The 21,874-nt window shown below is 56.6% G+C and overlaps 1 protein-coding gene across 1 annotated transcript; it reads left to right on the top strand.

The window, feature by feature from the left end:
* Positions 1 to 10,717: 10,717 nt before the first annotated feature.
* On the top strand, positions 10,718 to 21,637 carry SKOR1 (SKI family transcriptional corepressor 1). Its single transcript, XM_058156454.1, has 8 exons — positions 10,718 to 13,081; positions 14,805 to 14,904; positions 15,385 to 15,492; positions 17,628 to 17,699; positions 19,129 to 19,203; positions 20,243 to 20,317; positions 20,427 to 20,492; positions 21,540 to 21,637. The coding sequence occupies exons 1-8, from the start codon at positions 10,718 to 10,720 to the stop codon at positions 21,635 to 21,637; spliced, it is 2,958 nt and encodes a 985-aa protein (XP_058012437.1).
* Positions 21,638 to 21,874: the final 237 nt, after the last annotated feature.

The raw sequence follows: 21,874 nt of genomic DNA, 5'->3' as shown, positions 1-21,874 counted from the left end.
CAGCCCAAGAGATTCTTAATGGAAAATGGATGTCTGGGTTTTGAAAGGGGCCTGTGAGGTGTGTGTGTGTTGGGGGGGGTGGGAGATTCTGAAACAACCAATGTGCTACACCTTCAGACAGATACATGGCAAGGGTTCCAGGGGAAGAGAAGGGTGGCTTGCTCTTGTGAATGGTCTGGAGGGCATCCAGCTCACCCCTCTTCTCAGGGGACCCTTTGTTCCAGCAGCTCCATCCCTATCTGGAGAGGCTGGGTGGTGGGGATGCCTGTGCAAACACGGGGGTGGCTTTAATTGCTCCCCTTTAGTTCATTTTCATTGAAGAAGGCTCTAATCAATAGAGCCTCGTCCATCGATCGGGCACTTTTCATTCGCCAATCTCGTTTTCCTGGTCTCTTTGTGAGGGGAAGAGGGATCCAAAGCCACACGTGGGAAAGGGGGAATCCTGTCCTCGCTTTCCCCGGGTGTTGGCCCATCCTGTGCTGCTTCTGCGAGCGGGGTGGGCTGCGCTTGACCTTCCCCAGGGTGGGCTTAAGCGGGGGCGGCGTCGCTGCTTTGGATCCGCTCCCTGGAAAGCCTCTGCCGGTCGCTGTCCGCGGTGCTGAAAGGCCGTTTGGGGAGCGCGATCTCTGGCCTCGGAGGCCTCCGGAGCTGCGCGGGAGGGGACCGGCACCCAGCCCTCTCCGCCCAGCCGTCGCCCCCGGCCGATGAGCTTCTGCCCGCCCCGTCCAGCAGAAGCCCGCCTCCCTTCGCCATGCGGCCGCCCTTCCCGGAGCTTCTCCGCCAGGAAGCGCCGGCTGGAGAGGCCGCCGGAGGGAGGGAGGGAAGGAGGGAGGGAGCGGGGCCCGGATCGATGGCGAGAGACCGGGATTGATCGGCCGCTAAAGCGAAATTTATTGGGGTCATGCTTTGATACGGTGCTGATCCCGCAGTTAAATGGGGGACATTCGTTTCCAATCGGAGGCGCTTATTAAACTTCCAGGGTCTCCGACGGCGCTGATTTATGGGCCAATCTCTGTCGGAGAGCCCCTCCGGAGCGGGGAGGGAAAGAGCCTTGGCTGGAGGGGGCGGGGGCGGGCCACGGGCAGGGCCTTCGAGCCGGGAAAGACCTGGTCAGCCAGCCGGTGCCTCTGCCCGATGGAGCCCAGTGCGCCTCCTCGCGAGAAAGCTGAAACCACAGTTTGCCCCTGCGCCCCTCTACGGGGCTTCCCCCCGCCCAGTCACGACCCAGCAGCTTCCTCTGGGCAGATCGCTCCGAGACTAGTTTTCTTGGGCTCGTCTTGCAGGGTGAAGAATATTTTCACACGACCAGAGAGACAGAGCCTTTTGTCCATCCAAATAAAATCTTTGTCATATTTGGCCTTGGAATTGCCTGGATTCGGTATAAAATGTCTTCAAATGTTGGTATATTGTTGTTAATCTTAGCTAAAAGACTTAAAGCACTGCAGGGTGATAACTCAGACAAATAACAACAGCAGCAAGAAACAACAACAACAATAATCATAATCTACAATGTCACGATCGAGTTGCCAAAATTGACCAAGTTCTTGAAAATGAACAGGTCAAGGTCTTGTGGGACTTTCGGATCCAGACAGACAGACATCTGACCCACAGCACGACTGATCTCACTACTGTGGAAAAGAAATCAGTCTGGTTCATTGATAGTGCAATACCGGGCAATGCACGAATTGAAGAGAAACAACTAGAAAAAATATCGTGATTTGTACATTGAAGTTGAACGATTGTGGAGGAAGAACTCAATAGTTCTACCAATAATAATAGGGGGGAGAAATACCCAAAGGGGTGCCTAGATACATGGAATTTCTGAACTTATCAGACCTAAATATTCTAAATTTGCAAACAAAAACAAAAACAAAAAAACCCACCTTACTCGGAACTACCTATAGATTCAGACGTTACCTTAATAGCTCTTAGGTCTTTCGTTAGGACTTGAACTGTTAAGTTTTTACCAGTCCCAGACAGTGAATCAAATTGAAGATTAAATCTTAAATAATAAGGGAAATGGTACAACAAAGATGATAAGGGGTCTGGACGCTAAACCATACGATAAACGGTTGCGGGAACTAGGTATGTCTCCTCTAACAAATAGAAGAATTTAGGTGACGTGATAGCCGTCTTAGGGACTCTTACACAGAAGAGGGGGTCAACAAAGCCCCAGAGGGCAGGACAAGAAGGAACGGGTGGAAGATTATTACAGAAAAATCCAACCTAGAAGTAAAGGAGAAATTTCTTGACAGTGAGAAGAATTATTAATCGTTGGAACAGCTTACCTCCGGAAATTGTGAGTGCTCCATTAAGGGAGGTTTTCAAAAAGAGACTGGACAGCCATTCGTATAGGGTCTCCTGCTTCACACTTGAGAAATATCCCAGGCCTTTCCCCAGGGTGGTCTTTCTCAACCTTGGCGACCTGAAGATGGGTTGACTTGGCACTCCCAGAATTCCCCAGCCAGTTTCTCCTGGGACTTCAAATCCCAAGATAATCTAGCTGGGAAATTCTGGGAGTACCAAGTCAATCCACCTTCAGGTTGCTAAGGCTGAGAAAAACCATTCTAGGGAAAGGCTCCTGTTCATTCTCCTGCATCCCAGAGGAACCTCCTTTCCTTCACGGGTCACGTTCCCACCTCCATCCCCAGCGAAATAATCCGGAAGGCCCTTTGTTCTGTGGGATTCCAGCATCCAAGCTTCCTGCAGCAGCCTCTCCACAAACATTTCCAATATGCAATAGTCTTCTCCCAGCCGTGAGAAGGTTCCCGGTTTATTTATTCTCCCACGAACCAGAGGATTGGGTGCTGAGAGGGGAAAGTGTTCATCTTTTGAAATCACCAGGTACAGTTCTAAAAGGCAGACAGCAGAAGAAAACTGGGAATCAAATCCCAAATCAGTCCAGTATCCCAGCCCCAACAAGCAGAAGGTTCACTGGAGCTGGGGAAACAAAGAAGGACCTGGTGAGGTGGTGCACCTGCATGCAAACCTTCCCCCACAAAACATTTGTGTGAGAGATGAAGGGGCCACTCACAGATTGCGTCTGAGGCCAAAGGAAGCCCTTCAGAAGGACCAAGGCAAAGCCCATTGACCAGAAGCCTTAAGCGTATTGGGCGGCCTTGTTGGATGGGAAGAACATCAGTAACGAATGATGTCATTGGGCTTTATGATGTTTCTAACTCATCTTGAAAAATTTACCAGGGTTCTTTTTTAATTTGTATCTTTGCATGTTGTTTTTGCTTTCTTATTTTTAAAATAAAAAATATTTTATTGGCGAGGCAGCGAAAGTTGTCAAATTTGGGAATAAATAAATCATTTAATATAGGCAGGTACCTGTTAGAGTATCTTGTGACAGTGAGTTTCTTAGGATAGAGACAAAACAAGATCTATTCCTGCAGTATAACTGGCAAGTGTTGACACGTGCCATCTCCTGCCACATTCTTTCCAGATTAAGGATTTCGGAGCCTGTCTCTTCCTTTCCAGTCGTTCAAAATCTTTTAGGCTTAATGTGTCAATCTTCCAAGCACCAAACGCAGCTGCTCCAAAATAAAGAATAGAAAGGAAACATTCAGCCATCTCCTCAACCCTCTCTCACCACGTATAACCACCCCAACCCTCTTGCACTGGATGAGCATTGAGTTTTAATTAGAAATTGTTACAATTAAACCCAACACACACGCACGTGTGCGCACACGCCTTAATTACATCTGATTTTTAATTCCGAATCCGTGTTTACACAGTAAGCGAGATGTACCTCCTGATTAGCCCCAATACTCTTTATACTGTACTAATTATGTAAATTAAACCTAATTAACTGACAAAAAAACTGCAGTTAATTCAACTGTTAAAAGATATGGGATCGCAAGGAGCTTTAGTGAAGTAATGAAAGAATAGGGATGGGGAGGCACCTTCCTGTTTGCTCTGGGGGAGGTAGAGAAAGGACCGCCGTCCGTTTGGTCTGCGTGGGCCCCGGTCCTGTGCTGTTAGCCAACAGGTGGGGACCCACCCTTGGCTTCTCCTTTATATGCTGGGTGGCTTTTTCCACGACTAAAACGGGAAGCTGAGAAAAAGGGGGTGGAGGGGGAGCTGCAAAGGTTTTGAATTCTTTTTTCCTTAAAATGTGCTTCTTTGTTCCTTCTTCTTCCTCTTCCCCACGTGTATACACATTTTAGTTGGCTCCCATGCTTCTCTCTCAACCGGACTATCTCAGTAGGGTAACACTTGGAAGAGAAAGAATCAAAACCACAAAATCCCCCCCCCCCTTCATTCACATTTCTTCCTGCTTTGGAACATTTGGCCAGGGTTGCTAAGGATCCATAGAACCTACATATCATACTGTCCGCCAAACTTTCTTTCCTCTGCATTCCTAACATAAAGTGTGTGCGGGACATCATATTACTGTATTAGAAGAGTGTGTGTGTGCGCGCGCGCACACCCACCCACGTGCACTGGCTATCTTTCCAGCTCTGAGAAACTGGGACGGTCCAGAGAGGGGAAGTGCTACGCTACCTTACAGGGAGCAGCCAGGTTACCAACGTCGCATCTTACTTTTAATGACCTTTCATTAGGTAAGTCTAGAGTAGAGCAAGGAAGAGAAGGGACTTTGGTAGCTGCCTCAGGTGTGGAATTTACCCAAGGGTCTCAGCGGTTGGGAACACAGCGAGGCTGGAGGTCACCCGTGGGGAGCTTCAGCACCTGGGACAGCGACACCCGTGGTTAGTAGGTCGGGTTGCCGTCTAAGAATCGCCGGCGCTGAACTTCCTGGACTGGGTCAAATAACGGGCCGCTCCTAAGTCTTCAAAGCCAGAGTGGGCAAGGTAGCAGAGCCCTCTGGGTGCCAAGCTAAGCGCCGAGGCTGCTTGAGTTCAGCTTTCCCGATAAGACTCCTCTTTGCAAGTTCACCCAAAGCCCAAATTGAGCACCTTGGTTCTTCTCGAGCTGCAGTTTCTTTATAACAACATTGTGTTGCCTTCTCAGATCTTTGTGTTTTGATAGGATACGTATCTAAACAGCTAAATAAACCACCTTTAAGTAACGAAACAAGGAGCACTTCTCACCCTCCCGTTTTTCTTAAGTCTGCTAAAATGGCTAGCATCCTTCTTCCCCTCTACTAGACTCCGAAGGGACACGATCCCCTCAGCGATTGTCCTCCTTTAAGGGTTCACCTGAAGCAATCAAGAGAAATATGTGAGCAACTTCAACAATCGGTCTTTGATCCTATTGAAAGACAAGGTTTTGGTTACTGTATGCTGGGGATTAGAGCCAGCGCTGGATTCAATAATGCTGTGACTTCACCTGCTTCCTTGGGCTGGTCCGACTCCAAGCTTCGTTTCGGCCTATCCACCCTGTGAAATAGGCTTCCCTAGAAAGCGTTAGAATCTAAGATCCCTGGCTATTTTAAGCTCTTCCTTGAAAATATTCGGATTGCCTGGCGGCTGGTGGTCAACTACCTTCCATGTTACAAACTTTTCCTCCCCCTTCGTCTCCCTCTCCCCCTCCCCCTCCTCCTCTTCTTGGGGTTGCTTTTGCAATTGACACTCTGGGCTAACAGACGGGTCTAATATCCGCAGCTCTGTAGAGGTTAAGAGGCCTGGGGCGAAAGGCGGGGAGCGGGGGAGGACGGGGAGGATCTGACGGGTGGAGAAGTCGGATTAAATACGGCGCTTTGTAAGTATTTACAATTACATTTAATCTCTGATTCACACACGTTGGTTTGTTGTTGTTGTTGTTTAGTACAGCAATTCAGATTGCAGCAACCCACAGACCACCCAAGCCGGTGAATAACGTAGAATAAAATGTCAAGCGAAACAACATTATTTTTTTCAAATCAAAAATACAGTCCATCAAATTCACATCAAAAAGAAAACGGTCTCTCCCCTTCTCTTAGATTGCCCTTGTATTGAACCAGGTATAAAGCTCCCGTCCGCTACCCGCTTCTGCGCTCCCATCACCTTTAAAGATGCCTGCCTGGGTTGCAGTCCGCCACAAACGTTTAATGCTGTAATAGCGGCTATTAAATATTTAACCACGCATTTGTGGGGGGGGGAGCGGGGAGGGAGGGCCAGGTTTGTGGGGAGTTGCGGGAGCCGCTGCGCCTGCCGAAGGAAGGAGAGGCTTGGCCGCGGCTCCGATTACCGGGGCAAAGTCTAATTAAAGGCCAAGGATGGGGAGGGGCCGCTCTCTGACCGTCCGGACTTGCAACATTTATTGGTCACAAGGCAGGATTCAATGTGTCTGCTTTAAATAATTAAAAGCCGAGGAATAATTACCAAATCGCATTGTAATTATGGCGAGCTATCCGCTCCTGGAAAGGGGAGGGCGGCTCGGGAGGCCAGGCCAGGTTACACAGAGCTGCCTCGCAGGATTATTCAGCTCACCTTTTACGTGCCGGAGGTGCCGGAGGGGCGAGGGGGATTTGGGTTAAGGGGCGTGCAGAGGAAGTTCCTCGCACCCATAAGCAGCACCCACTCGCGGGTCCCGAGGGTCGCGCCTGTTCTCCGCCCAGAATTGCCTGGAACAATCGGTTCAACTTGCACAAAAGCAAGGAAAACTCCTTTAATTGTCAAGCCCCCCCCGTCCCTCCCACCCACATACACAGAAACACCGTTGCCCTTCGAACTGCCGTCCTCCTCTTCGCATTTAACGAATCCTGCCATCTTCACCCAAAATAAAATGATAGTAATGACATAAACAATAACGATCACGCTTTTTAAATCCCTCCCTACCCACAACCACATCTTATCCCCGTATCTGCTTCTCAAGGACAAATTGCGCGTCCTGCTAATCAACTCCCAAGTAGCCACTTTCCCTTTCAGAACAAAGCGGCGAAATATGGAGCCCAGATGCCGGGGCGAAAGGCGAACGCTGTTGGCTGCCGAGCCGGAGCGCCCGCCGCAAAAGTGCTCGCCCGAGGGCGCCAGCCTGGGCCGTTATTAACTTCTGTTTGATTAGTGTAATTGCTCAAATTTGGGGCCGGACAGTATGATTAATTACAGTTTAATTAACGCGTCCATTAAGAGCACTTAATGCCAAGATGCTTTTAGAAACAGCCTGAGGAATGGAGTGCCGGGAAGGGACGAGGCGGGGGCGAGTTTTTCATTATAAGGTTTCAATGTATTTATTGTAGTTTTTTTGGGGGGGAAATGAATATTCCTGGAACTCGTTCAACATAAAGAAGAGGGCGGGGACGAGGCACCCGGAGAGAGGAGGAGGAGGAGGAGGAGGAGGAGGAGGAGGAGGCGGCGGCGGCGGCGGCGGCGGCGGCGGCGGCGGCGGCGGCGGCGGCGGCGGCAGGCAGTTGGATAAGAATAATATTCTAAATAGAATAATAACAACAATCCTGCCAACATCTCTACTCAGTTGTGTTTTTAATGCCTCCTTTTCCAGCTTGAGAGTCAGGATCAGGCGTGTAAAACGGCGCTTCATCTGTACCAAGTTTTCTTGCAAGCCCGAGCTGGGTCGGAGGGCGAAGGGATTCGAGCGCTCGACCTCCGCAGACCCCACCCAGGGCTCCCTGGTCAAACGAAGGGCCGGGGCGCTTTCGTTTGGGGCCGGTCAAAGGAAGCAACGAGAGCGCCCTTTGCCAAAGATGGCACCCCTCGTCCGGTACACCTGCCCTTGGATCTCAAGCAGAGACCGCAGGTGTCTGCTTAAGATACCCAAAGGTTTGTCTCTTCCAATGTCTTTGAGCTGATCGCAGGGCCAGTTATTATCCAGCTGGGGAAAGCCGAGCGGCGCCTCGCTACTTTTGCGCGTTCTTCAGCAAGTCCGTGGAGGCAATTTTGGATAATTTGATGATTATTCACTGTTTACTTCCCCCTCCCACTCCCTGAGAAATTTTCCGATTCAAGAGGAGGGTCTCCCCGACGGAGGGACCGGCCCGCTTTGTTGACAGGCTGATTTCAATGTTGTACCTGACGCTGCTTCGATTTCCCTGCCAGCTCCGGGCCTGAGCCACGCGGGGAAGGGGACATGGATCCCGTCCTTCTAGGGAAGGGAAAGATGTACGAAGCCCTTCCCCTCCCGGGGATTTACTTATGGGGCAAGTAGTAAATAGGCCATTTTTAGAGTTGCCCCCCAAATATTTAAGCATTCAACCATCGCTTAGGTCTGGTCGACGGGGGCGGGGAGTGGGGTAGGAGAAGCGTGTCTTGGTCAGCAACCTGGCTTCAAGGAGTTCACTCCCCCAACATCTTCGTTTGAGTCGCCCTGCACCCTAGTCCCCAATTGAACTCCCGACCAGGCTGCCCCCTCCATCCCTCGCTCCAGACCCCCGAGAAATCGCCTACGGATCTGCGGGGCCTGGAACCGTTCAGGCTTGGGGTGGGGGCAGCGATGGGGATTACTCTCATTTATAAAAAGGAGAGGAGAAAAATGGAAAACGGTGAAACAGAAGAATAAGAACGTGAACGGTAGTTGGTCTACAGCGCCTGTGACTTGTAAAAGGAAATGCTGGGCGAGCGGGGCAGAGACCACCTTCTGGAGAGGCCGAATCCCGATGGAGCCCCAGAGGAGCCAGTCTTGCTTCCCCCGCCCCCTTGTTGGGCTCCCCCTTTCATTGCCCCTCCCCATATTTTCATTTGCAACACCACCGAGACACAAGCAAGTGCCGGGGTTGTAGAAATGGACTTGAAGGGGGGGACCTAATCGCCCCTCCGTTGACCGACTTCCCCGAGCCCTCCCTTCCCGTCTCTTGCCCTTTAAGAAAGGCCGCGACTTGGGGCGGGAGCAGAGGAAGCTTCGCGCGTTCGATCCCGGGCAGGAGTATGTGTGAGACGGGCTGGGTCAAGGCTCCTTCAGTGAGTCAGAAAAGGAAAGGTGGGCAGCCAGCGGGGACTCTTACCTTCTCGCTGCCGGCGGCTCCTTGCTGCGCGCTTCCTCCTTCTCCTCCTCCTCCTCCTCCTCCTTCTCCTTCTCCTCCCTCCCGTGCTGCCCCTCCTCCCGCCAGCAATCTGTCTATTCTTAAGGAAGCCCATCTGCCTTTAGATTGACTGCCCACCGAATGATTGACAGGCGTCCCGGCGGCGTTTCGCGCAACGGTGCTAAGTGGGTGTTGCCCGCCCGCCTGGCTCAGAGTTGCGCTGCCGGCGGATCAGAGGGAGCAGCGGCTCCAGCGAAGGCTGAGACCCGCCCGCCTCCGCCTCCTCCTCCTCTTCCCCCCGCCTCCTGCCTTTCTCCCCCCTCCTTCTTTTTTTCCTTTTTTTAAAGCCGAGCCATGCGGTCAACCGCCCGCCCGCCTCGCCAAAGCCGCGGACGGAGGCGACGGGCGGGAGACCGCCGGGAAGAAGCTCCATGAAAGCCGCCGCCGCGTCTCTGCCGGGCTCGCCTGTGGATCTGGGCGAGTGAGAAGCCGCCGCCGCCGCCGCCGGTAAGCTAGGGCCCCGGGCAGGCGAAGCGGGGGGGGTCCCCTCCTTCCTCGCCCCTGCCGCGATCCCCGCTCTGCGCAGGGAAGCTTTCATGTTATCCGGGAATCGCTCCCGGCCGGCGGAGACAGCCTCCCCTTGGCGGCGGCGAAGGCGGCGGTTCCCCGAACTAAGGGAGGTTTTTCTGGCTGCCTCCCCCTTTCCGTTTCTTTTCCCCTTTCTAAGGATGCCGCGCATAGCTGGACAATGTTTAGTTTAATTTTATTTCGTTGCTCCCGCCTCAGTAGGGAGGCTGCTTTGCTGCTTTTGCGCGAGGATTTCAAAGCTGCGCTGGGTCACTTTTTCCAAGGGGCAAAACGGGGATTCGAACATCAATTCACTGCATGTAATTTTCTTTGCGTAGAGATCCTATTGGGAGCGTCAGGGCCCCCGCCCCGCATGAATGCACGCCTCCCTTGTTTAGGGTAGGTTTTCTGGGGAGAACCTGCCCGGCTTAATTCGGTTTGGGCGCCTTTGCGGTGAGGTTTGGGGCGAGGGGTCAGGAGGAGGAGGAGGGCGGCGAGGCTTGGACGGCTCTTCGCTGCTCCTGCAGAAGGGCAGAAAAGGAAGTTAGAGTCCCCGTTTGGGAGCGGCAGGAAGGCTGGGCCGCTTTGCTGTAATTCCCCGCGAGCTGGCCTTTAATCCCGGTCTCTGGGTTTCCTCGGCTGCCGGAGGAGACTTTCGGTGGCGCTTAAGGAGGCTTTCGCGTCTCCCGAAAGGTATTAGCGGAGCGGCGGGGACGGATTAGCCGTGGCGGCTCACCCACTTTTCGACCGAGCCCTTCATCCGATTTAGAGACGAGAAAGTTCCAAAGAGAGAAGCGGGGTGGAAATGCAAGGGGAGCGCAGGATCGGCTCCCCGGCTGCCTGCTGAGTTGAGAACCGCCGCGGCTGGTGCTCGTTTTGATCCGAGGGGGCGATCCTGGAGCAGGAGGGACCCGGGGCTGGGGTTAAGTGCCTCTTACGCCACGTTAAGGCAGGATTACCAATAAGGCCGGCAGAGCAGCCTGCTTCGGCTCTTAAACCCCAGCGGGACCGTCAAGGAGGGCGCCCGCACCGCTGGCTGACAAGCCGCCGGACAGCTCCCCGCGTGTCTAAATCCACCCGGGAGGCTCCCTCCGGGAAGCCTCCGCTTTCTCCTTTCCCCTCCTCCCTCCCCCCCCCCCCGCCGCACAAACAATGATCAGGATGCCAATGGTGTTTAAATAGAATTCGTGGCTTAGGAGGATTTAATTTGATTTTTTTAATGCATCTTTTGAAAAGGGGGCAAGAAAGCGGAAAGGAACCACCGCAGTCAAGGAAAGGCGCTTTGGGAGTATGGTCAAGCGTCCGCTCCCCCAGTTTGAAGAGCTGGGCCGGGGGTGGGTGCGCTCTCAGGCCGCTTCCCCAAGGAACCTGGCGGGGAGGCTGGGTTCAGGCGGGCGCACGCCTCCCCCTGCCCCTCCGCTCGTTCTTCTCCGCCCGGAGGGCTTCGGAGGGAGACTCCCCGAGGGAGGGGGCGGCCTGGGCTGCGGCAGAGGTCCTGCCGCCGAAAGTGGACGGCAGGCCTGGCCCCGGCGGGGCCAAGATGGGGGCGTCGGCCGGACTCAGCTCCAGCCCTGCCTCCCCCCGGGCCCCGTTGTCCACCTGGCCGGAGCCTCGCTCAGCGCCTCTCCCACTTCCCCCTTCTTTGCAGGGGTCCGGCCGCCTGCGGCAGAGATGGAGCCGCTGGCCGCCGCCAGTCAGCTGGGAGCGGGGCGCGAGTCTGGCTCCTCCTCCTCGTCCTCAGCTTCGTCCTCTTCCTCGTCCTCCCCTCACTCCAAGCAGGAGCTGCAGCCCTACGCCGGCTCCAGCCCTCTGAAGCCCAACCAAGTCGGGGAGACCTCGCTCTACGGCGTCCCCATCGTGTCGCTGGTCATCGACGGGCAGGAGCGCCTCTGCCTGGCGCAGATCTCCAACACGCTGCTCAAGAACTACAGCTACAATGAGATCCACAACCGTCGGGTGGCGCTGGGCATCACCTGCGTGCAGTGCACGCCGGTGCAGCTGGAGATCCTGCGCCGAGCCGGCGCCATGCCCATCTCCTCGCGCCGCTGCGGCATGATCACCAAGCGCGAGGCCGAGCGGCTCTGCAAGTCCTTCCTGGGCGAGCACAAGCCGCCCAAGCTGCCCGAGAACTTCGCCTTCGACGTGGTGCACGAGTGCGCCTGGGGCTCGCGGGGCAGCTTCATCCCCGCGCGCTACAACAGCTCCCGCGCCAAGTGCATCAAGTGCAGCTACTGCAGCATGTATTTCTCGCCCAACAAGTTCATCTTCCACTCGCACCGCACGCCCGACGCCAAGTACACGCAGCCCGACGCCGCCAACTTCAACTCCTGGCGCCGGCACCTCAAGCTCAGCGACAAAGGCGCCACCGAGGACCTCAGCCACGCGTGGGAGGACGTCAAGGCCATGTTCAACGGCGGCACCCGCAAGCGGACCTTCTCCTTGCACGGCAGCGGGGGCTCCTCGGCGGCCAAGAGTAACCTGCACCCGCCACCGCCCTCCTCGGCCGACCTGGCCCCGGTGCACAAGAGCCTGCGCTGCAGCGGCGGGGCAGACGAGCCTCCCGGGTCGGAGCGAGGAGGGCTGGGCTTGCCCGCGGTGGCGCACGGCCCGGCCGCGGCCGCCGTACGAAGCTACCCAGTCATCCCGGTGCCCAGCAAAGGTTTCGGGATGCTGCAGAAGCTGCCCCCGCCGCTTTTCCCGCCGCCCTATGGCTTCCCCGCCGCAGCCTTCGGCTTGTGCCCCAAGAAGCAGGAGGACTCCCTGGGCGGGCCCGGCGGCGACCCCAGCAAGGCAGGCGGCCTGACGCAGGGCATGTTCTGGGCACCACCGCATCCACAGCCGCCCCAGCCGCCGCCCCCGCCGCCCCAGCAGCCCGGCGCTGCGGCCAAGGAGGGCGGCGTCTACCCCTCTTTCCCTATGTTCTGGCCGGCCTCTGGGAGCCTCCCGGTGCCGCCCTATCCCGCCCAGAACCAAGCCAAAGCGGCCGCCACCGCCGTGGTGGTCGCCGCCGCGGCCGCCGCCGCGGCCGCCGCGGCCGCCGAACCGCTGGGACTCCGCGGCCACGTGGAGCTGGAGGGCTCCGAGCCGTCTGGCAGCGAGCGGAGCAGCGCCACCCCTCAGGAGGGCTCCGGCCCCGCCGAAGCCGAGCGCTGCCCCAGCGCCCTCTCCAGAGCCACGGCGGCCCTCGGGGAGGAGGAGCGCTCCGGGGACGAGGCCCTGCTGGCGCCGCTGCCGCTCCCCAGAAAGGGCAGCTACCTCTCGGCCTTCCGCCCGGTGGTGAAGGACGCCGAGAGCATCGCAAAACTCTACGAGACAAGGGAAGTTTACGGCGGGCCGCGGGGCTGCCCGGGCTACCTCTCCCCGGATTTCCTCAGCGAGGGCAGCTCCAGCTACCGCTCCCTCTCGCCCGGGAATGAGACGGCGGGCGAGCCCGATGTGGACGTGGAGTCGAACCGCTTCGCGGAGGACGAAGACGAGGAGGACGAGGCGCCGGTCGGAGATGCCCAGCCCTCCCCGCCGCCGCCGCAGCTGCTCCTGACCGAGGCGGACGAGTCTCTTGCGGCAGCCCCGGGGGGAGGCCTAGCAACGGCCGAGAAGGCGGCGGAAGCGGAGGAGATCCCCTCGGAGAGGACCGGCAGCCGGGCTGGCTACGAGGTGCGTGGGGTAGCGGGAGGGGAAGGCAAGAAAGGCAGGTCCGCAGCCCCAGTCAGGCATCCCCTGAAACGGGACGCTTTGAAAGCCATGGAGGCTCTGAGAAGGGCGGTTGGAGGACGGGAGGAAGCCTCATAGCAGGGAGGGCAGCCGGGGATTCCAGTGGAGGCCCGGTCATGCCAGGCACTTTTCACTGTCCCGCGGGCGGGAAGATGCCTATTTTGCCTTCCGTTCCCTTCGGGGAGAGAGAGTGGGGGGCATCTCCTTTGGCTGGGTTGCGGCACCAGGCCGAGTTCACGTGGGGCATCCTTCCCTCCAAGCCCACTCTACCTGCCGGGCCCATAATATGTGTGTGCTTGTGTGTGTGTCGAGTCAGTGTTGACTTCTGGGACTTCTTGGAGAAGTCCCTGCAGTTTTCTTGGCCACTTTTAAAAGAGAGTTATTTGCCATTATCTCCTTCTTGGGGCTGAGAGAGAGTGACGGGTCCAAGGTCACCCAGCCCAAGGCAGGACTAGAACTCATGGCCTCCTGTAGCTTGGTGCCTTAACCACCACACCAGAATGGTTTTCTAGCTGGGGCAAATTCTTCAGCAGTCGAATGAGAAACCACCCTGCCGCGTGTTACTTCCCCCAGGCCTTGCCGAATTGGTGAGTTTATTCTACCTTACCATGGAGGAGCGGCGCTTCAGCACCACGAACAGCTCCGGCCTTAGTTGCCTAGGGAATCTGGGTTGGGGGCAGAGAAAGAGAGCCGTCGGGAGCTCGCCTGGGGGAGACGGAGACCTCGCAGCAAACCGACCCTCCCCCAGCCTGTCTTTAAAGTGCAGCTGCTTTTAATCGTCTTGCACTGAAAAAGCGAGGCAGAGCAATGGAGGTCTGGCTCCATGTCTAAGGGGGAAGGCCGGGGGGCTGCTGGGGACCGATTCAAAGCCTACCAGAGGGTTAAGCGAGGAATAGCCGAAGGAGCAGAATAGCGCAGAGAACACCCAAGCAGGCTCAGCCCGATCCATTGGGCTTTCTGCAGCCCAGACAAACACATCGGGGCCTTAAAAAGCCCTTAAGGGGCTCTCTCAGGATGGGGATGTCTCTGTGTGAAAATTCTCCCCATATCTCCACCCATCTCCGGCACCCAAAGCGTAGCTATCTTAGCCTCTGTCCCCAAGACGATCAGCTTCGAATGTCTATGTCCATCGAATTTCCCGCTGTTCGCATTTGAACAGGGGAAATTTGGAGTCAGCTGCGTAGAACTAAAGGCAGAGAGTCTAAACCCGAATTTTATCTTGCAGCGGATTTAAATACGATTACTGGGTTGGTGATCACGACGGGGGTGGGCTGGGCTTTTAGGGGCTTTTAATGCTGAAGGAGCTCTTGGGTTTGAGTCTTCTTTTGAACTGGGGGAAGATCCTTTTTCCTGGAGCACCAGCAGTACAATTAAGTGGGGCATTTTCTGGGCTAATCCACCCTTCTTAAAAGGACAAGAAATTGAAGGTCCACTGAATTACGGAAAATGGCTCCGAGGCAAAGCGGAAGAGCACGTGGTCTCCAATTTAGCCTCTCTTTGAGCAGCGGAGTCTGAATTCGTTTTATTGTGTTCTCGGGTTCTCGGCCACGGGGGGTGGATTTCCTGCGCCAGACTGCCACGAGTCCTGGGAAGCAAAGCTAAATTCTGATCGGCCGTTCAGTCAATCGCGTGTCGAGCCAAACTCTTCCTGTCTTTTCGTTTGCAGGCCTATCCTTCAGGGAGGGACGACTGTCCGCAATCGCTCAAAGCCGGGGTCTCCCTGGGCCCCCCCATCACTCCCTATCACTGCGCCCCAGACAAAAACGGTACGAATAAGCCGCAAGAAGGAAGCTCGGTGCTGGGCGGGAGGGGGAAAACGGGCCTGCTAAGGGAAGCCACCGGCCCTAGATCCGGACACTAGACCTCTTCCAAGGGCCTTTGCGCCCTCAACGGGCTTTCCTCTAGAATTGGCCTCCTCGGGAAGCGGGGGTCTTTCAAGCCTACCCCCCCCCCCTTATGGCCGATGAGGTTTTCTTGATTCTGGTCCGTCGTGGACGACTAATCTTCCGGGCCCGGACCTTACCCCGAATTCCCAAACCGCTCCCATCTATTCGGGGCAGGCTTGTGACAGGCCGAACGTGGCTTATGGGGAGGAGGGAGAGGCGGCCCGGGGGAGTTCATGGTTCCTGGAACGGCGGCGAGCTCCTTCCCCGGGCAGCGGCGAGTCCTTCCTCGGCCTAAATGCGGTGGCTGAGGCGGGCTCTGGGCGAGCTCTGTGTCCTGAAAAGCGCTTCCTTGGCTCTAAGACCCAGAGCACGAAGACAATCACTCGGCCGCAGAGGATCTGGAGAGCAAGAAAACCTCCCCAAAGCAAAGAAGCGTCTCGCAGCCCAGCCCGACTCACGCCGAGCGAGGTAAAGGGGACGGGCGGGCCCTGGTCGGTCCTTGACCGGGAAGGGGGCGGAGGGGCTGCCTTTGAATTCCAGGTTGACCCCGATGGGCGAGCAGAAACGCCGAAGGGAGCAGCCAAGGCGGTACAAGAGGGCCAGGCTAACAAAGTTTAGCAGCTATTGTGGCAAAGGCGCCGCGGGCTGCAGCCAACAAACTCAGTTAGTTGAAAATAGAAAACTAGGTTCAGTTAACCGCAGACCAAATTCAGCCGCCGGACACCGAGACCCCAAAACCTGGCCCCAAGCGGCCTCGGAGCCTTTTCTGCAGCCTGACACGCGGGTTCCGGCCAGAGGGAGGGGAGGCGTTTCCTTCCTGGACAGGAAACTCTGCTTAAGGGCTCACGACAGTGTGCGTGTAAAAAAGGGCGAGAGGTGGGAGGGAGGGGTCTTATTATTAAAGGACTGCCAGTTCCATTGACTACGCTGTCGGGGAATGATGGGAGATGTAGTATCACAGTATCGGAATCGTCCTATTGACCTTCTAAATTCCCTGGATTGAAGCACTTGCTCGCCCGCGTATTCTGCGGGGCTTCAACCGCAGCAAGTACGCGTTTTTGCGTTTCAGTGGCCGAGGGACAGGGCGTGGGGGGGAGAAGTGCAGGGATCCATCCTGTAGAGACTCAGCCCTTTGGTTCGAGCTCAGTCAGAAAAAAACGGCCGCCCATCTTGGAAACAGGCGATCTTGCACCCTCCATTTCGATTCGGCGGGGGCGGAGGGGGGGACGAAGGCGAGGCGCTGCTGAGTCAAATCACTTGACTGGAAGGTGCTCTCCGGGCCGGCCCGCCTGGCACCCGCTTCGCTGTTTTATCATTCCGGTGGCCCAGTTTCTATCCCGCATCCGCGAGATGTTGAGGGCAGTAGCGGCCTTGGCGCCTTCCACCTTCGGACGGTTCAAGTCGGGTTTTCTCAGCAGCGCCTTCCTCGAAGGAAGCCAATTCTCTGCTCTGGGCGCGCCAGAGACCAAGGACGGCCACTGGGCATCATAGGGGTCTTGGTTGGGTCACCTCCTCTACCGCTGGGCCCTTCAGGAGCTTCCCTAGTCGAGCAAGTTCCATTCTTCCCCAGGAGCTTTGCGCCCTTTGACAGTAGAGAAGTCCTGGATGCGCCCTGAGCCATTCCGACTTGCAGTTTTCCGGAGGGGTCTCCTTGGTAGCCCGGACAGCGCTCCTTACCTGCTCCTTGAATTCGGAGCCTTCCCGCCTGCGAGTTCCCTGGACTGCGGTCCGGTCCAATGGCATCTCCTTCATGACTGTGACATTGGCCCCCGGGGGTTGGCGGTCCTTGGAAGAAGCGGCCCCAAGCGGCCTCTGAGAGCAGAAATCCCGCAGCTGAGCGGCGCCGCGGATCAAGGGCGCTCTTTCCGGATTGCCCTCCTCCGGCGCCTCCTCCCATCAGGTCCCAGCAGGAAGGAAAATCGAGTCCCGCAGCAGATTTCGAAAGACACGGGGGGGGCGGGGGGGGGGGCCCAGGGAGCTGAAATAGGATGAAGGGTGATTTGTTCTGACAGGTGTCACTGGAACTGCGGCTCCTGAGACTCGCTCTAGAATCCAGAGTACTTTCTTCGTTTTACCCTCTTTTTATAGACTGGCACATCATCGGCCTTTCCTCGTGCCAAATGGCAAAGTTATTTAAAGCCCTGCAAACTAAACCAAACCAACCCAACAAGAGAAAGGGTAAAATTCCTTTAATAGGATCTAGCAAAATGAAAGGTTCTATTAGCACCTATTAGCGTAAACAACTGTATGCAAAGCCGGGGGAGCGTAAGCAAAATAAATTAAAGGCAGAATTCGGTTCTCCAGGAGTCATTAGGCCTGCTTGGGGGAGTGGGGAAGGACCAGGCTAATGACAGCCTATTCACATGTGAATGGATCCACGTGAAACCACAGCCTTCGTACAAAGATTTCCCAGTCTGAGCCCTGGGGAGGCAAAGGGCGCTAGTCGAAATGGCTTCTCCGGGACCTCCTAGCCTGGCCCTCCAGCGTCCTTCGGGGAGTTCCTGGCCCTGCCAAAGCGATTTTGTCCCTCGTGGGGAGGGGGGAGGGGCGGGAAAGGGACCCTGGCCGGGACCGAATTTCGGGATTTCTCTCCTTTCTTTTAGGTGAAGAAGTGACCATCCTCGACGTCACTGGGACGCAGTTGGGAGAGAAGGACCTCGGCGCTCTGGCGAGAGGTAAGGGCGGCGGGATTTGGGACAAAGGCAAGGCAACCCCCGGGAGCGCCAGGCAGGTGCGCGGCGGCCCTTCTGAAGAAAATGGGGGTGGGGGAGGAAGCAACTTCTCTGCGGAACTTTCCTTGCCTCTCTGCAAGGGAGCCCATCCCGAAAAGCCTGGGATCCCTACGCCTTCCAAGCCAGAGGGCGGAGAGGGAATTTTTTCCAAAGGATTCGGCGCAGTTGCGCTTTTCTGCGCTGCCTTAAGCTTTGGGTAAGCCTGCTTCTGGCGCGGCGCTGCGCCTGCATTAAGCCAGCGGCTTTTTTGCACCAAGGAACTATCCGGACATTGACTGTCCTGGAGGCCTCCATTTGTCCGCCTGAATGAGGGGCTTAACCCTGGTCCCACCTTTGCATTTCAGTTTGGTCACTTTCTATCCTGAAGGCTCTTGTCTTTCTGACCTCAAAAAGCTAAGCAGGCTCAGGCTTTGGATAGAAGACCACCAGGAGATCTGTGAAATTTAGGATCTCAACGAAACTCCCCACCAGAAGACTTCCATAGCTGGGATATGCCCCCTGAAGTCGGACTGAAGTCAAGGTTTTGTTTTTTTTAAAGGATCTGGGCACTTCCACTGCTCTGGGACTGCAGGGTTTAAGGGTGTGTGTGTTTTGCAAGGCTCGGAGCAGGAAACTCGGAGCGGGTTTCCGCAGGACGCGGAGCTTAAGGCGGCTTTGCAGGGGTTCTCAGGAGGACCCTGGGGTGGTCCGTCCCATCGGCTATTGCAGCCCCAGGGTGGTAGGGAAGTTGGCAGCTGAGGCGTCACGGAAAGGTTATCTTTGGAGCCTACATTGGGGAGGGGGTTATAATCTATTGTTATAATAATTAATGTCCGGAGGGGGCAACCTTTGGAGCCGATTGATTCGGATTGTCATACCAGGTACAGACCTGTACAGTGACTTCTTCTTGGAATACAGTTCGTATTTAAAAGTCCCCACAAAGCTCTCTTGCTTTCACGCAGGTCTTCTAGCTGTACAGTATAGAGATGATCATACGGAAAAGTCCCTCTCCAAAAGAGTTGGATTCCTGGTAGTTTCGAGCATTTGGAAAGGAAAGGACACTGCTTTGGTGGGGGGGTGGATCCCCTTTTAGAATCTACAGCGCTAGCTTTTACAGGTGGTCTCCCATCCTTGCCTGAATCTTCCTAACCTTGCTAGGCTTTTCGATATCAGCTGAGGTCAGCTGACTCTCTGTGTGTGTTTGCGCCTGTGTATGTGCAAATAAACAGATGTCAGTATGCATCTCTACAGGCAAGTGCAAATTATATTTCCCCTTTAATTGGAGACGAGGCATTTCCATGGAAAGCGGCCTCTATTTCAGGGACTCCTTAGCAGATCTCCCTCACCCTGAGCCCCCCCGTCATTACTCCTCCTTTTCTCCTTCCGCCCACAGACGAGCTGCAAAGACTCCTCCTGGAGCAGATGGATCTCAGGAAGAAATTGGAACGGGAATTCCAGAGTCTCAAAGGTACCTTCCGCCTCATCCTCTCGCGCTCAGTCCGGAAGACGCCGCCCCGCTTCAAGCTGCTTCCAAATGGCTCCTCAAGCCTGCGCTGGGTGGCCCCGACCCTGGCTGCCATGTTGCGAAAGGGGGGCTCTTCGGAAAGGGGGAGGCAGGGAGGGAAGCCCCGGAGGCGGAAAGGCCTCCGCTTCTCAGTCCGCTGCTTGTTCCCTGGGCGAAGACACAGCCAACGAAGAGCGGGGAGCAGGAGGAAACTCGAGCCCGTTGCCCTCACGCCCCCTATGGAGGCGGTGGGGCCTCCCACCCACCCTGGACGACCCGCGACTGTCTTCCCACATGCTAAGCTTTGGTTTAACGCGAGACGAAGCGAACCTGCTAAATTGGGTTAGAATATCCTGAGCTGGGCCACTCAGAAAATGGGGTCTGACTCAGTTGGGCTCAGACCCCATTGGGGTCTACCTGTTGGCCTTGCTTTGGAGCCGAACCACCAGAACGCCCCCTCCGTTCTCCTCTTGCCCTCCAAAACAAATAGGGGAGGGGGGGCTTCTGACCAAAGGCAGCGAAGTCGCCCCTTCCTCCTGGACAGGGACTCCCCAAAGGAGACTCGGATTGGAAAGGGCCGGGAAGAGCCACGCTTTCCACCCAGGACTGTAAACCGAATGGTTTGCTATAAGGAAAAGCCGAGTTCTACGGTTTCCGGACTGCGGTTTTCCCGGCCGCTGACGTCCGAAGGGAACACCGCTCGGCGGCGGTCGGGACCGGAAAAGCCTCCAGGCTGCCAACTTTGCAGACCAGGCTCCGGCGCTCGTCTGAATGGCTTCCGATGCCACTCCTGCCCCGCTGCCGGCCGTCGTTCCAAGCAGCCTGGCTTTGGCTGCATAGGGCGGGCGGGCGGGCATCGGGCAAAGGCGGTCTGCTTGACCGTCCCAGGCGGGTTCCGACGACTCGGCTTCGCAGCTGGCGAAGCTCCGCGGGAGGCCTCCCTCTGCCCAGCCTGCGGGCTGCCTGTCGCCTCTTTCCGACGCCCCCTCCTCGCTGCCCGCAGACAACTTCCAGGACCAGATGAAGCGCGAGCTGGCCTACCGGGAGGAGATGGTGCAGCAGCTGCAGATCGTGCGGGGTGAGGAAGGACGGCGGGCCGGGCGGGGGGGGGGGTTGAGGCGGGGGATGGGTGCATAGAGAGGCCGCTCCCTTGCTGGCCCCGCCCGAGCTGGTCATGTCCTCCGCAGATACCCTGTGCAACGAGCTGGACCAAGAACGGAAGGCCCGCTATGCCATTCAGCAGAAGCTCAAAGGTGGGTGTCTTTCCACGGCGCACCCAAGAGCAACGGCGCCGGGAGTCGGAGGCGAGTCCGGCTCGGTAGCCTTGCAGGGCACGAAGAAACTGGCAGAAATCGTTTCCGGCCCTCCTGGCCATGCCAAGTGGCTTAATGGGATAGCTAAGCTAACCGGCCCTGAGCAGCAGTGAGGCTTCCCACCTGTCCCTTGGCGCACCTGCCGGCCTTCTGACTGACCTGCTTAAGCGCTGGACCGGCAAGAAAACAACCAAAGCACCAAGGACCCTCACTGCAACTCCGAGTTAGGAACGTTCTCCTTTATTGAGCCGCTTAAGCCCCTTGTGCAGAAACAGCTGTAAGATTTCGGGGGGAGGGCTTTTAGCCGCCCCGGGAAGAAGAACGTTTAACAAATCTCTCACTCCGCGCAGAAAAGTGGTCAAATCCGATGCGGGGGTGGAAGTCCAACTGGTCCAATTCGCTTTGGGGGCTCCACTGGACTTGCCCCTCCTGGGACTTAGCCAGAGAAGTGGAGCCAGCGCTTCCGGTTCCTTAACCTGGTCTCTGGCTCAGAACCCACCAGGACCGGCCCCTCCCCCCTCCGCCCCCTTTGTTTGGAGAGGCGCAGCTTAGGAATTGTGTTCTATCTAGGAGAATGTTTGGCCCAACTTTAGACAGGAGACGAATCCCATAAATGTTCTTATAAACATTTATGCCCGGCTCAGAAGTGGCGGGGTGGCCGTAGGATATGGCCAAAATGGTCATCTGGGGTTTTTTGGCCACAGCCTAACCTTAGAGACAAGTCGGCATTTGGCTGATCTGGAAGCAGACCTCCTTAGACCCTGGAGGGGCCGCCCCTAGGAGACCCCGGGGATTAGCCGGTTCCTACATTCCGGGGGAAGAGAAATCGCTTCCGCGGTAGTGCTAGAAAACTGACCTCGAGTGGCCTGGGGAGCGGCTGTTCCGGGGAACGGAGGCGGGCAAGGGCTGAGGGGAGCGCGGGGGCCGGGGCCGGGCTCCATGACGCGCGGAGTGACGGTCCTTCTTCTTCTGTGGCTTCCCTTGCAGAGGCCCACGATGCGCTGCACCACTTTTCCTGCAAGATGCTGACTCCCCGCCACTGCGCCGGCAACTGCTCCTTCAAGCCTCCCTTGTTGCCCCAGTGAGACCCTCCAGCCCCCCCTTCCTCTGGAGATTCCTTGGACGGGGAGGGGCGTCAGCGAGACTCAAGGCCTGTCCGAATCCAGCAGAGACTCCTGTAAATAGACCGAGGAGAAGCGCAGTCAGAGGGACTTCTTCCTAGTCGTGTAAATAGAAGTTGCGCCGGATTGGATCGGCACCTCGAAGGCGGCCAAGACTGCCGGAGGGCCGGGCCGGGGCGGAAAGAAGAGCAGACTCAACCG

This window comes from Ahaetulla prasina, chromosome 13, assembly GCF_028640845.1.
Source record: "Ahaetulla prasina isolate Xishuangbanna chromosome 13, ASM2864084v1, whole genome shotgun sequence".
Lineage (NCBI taxonomy): Eukaryota > Metazoa > Chordata > Lepidosauria > Squamata > Colubridae > Ahaetulla > Ahaetulla prasina.
The sequence above is the reverse complement of the archived record's forward strand: the minus strand, read 5'-3'. Positions and strand labels throughout refer to the sequence as shown.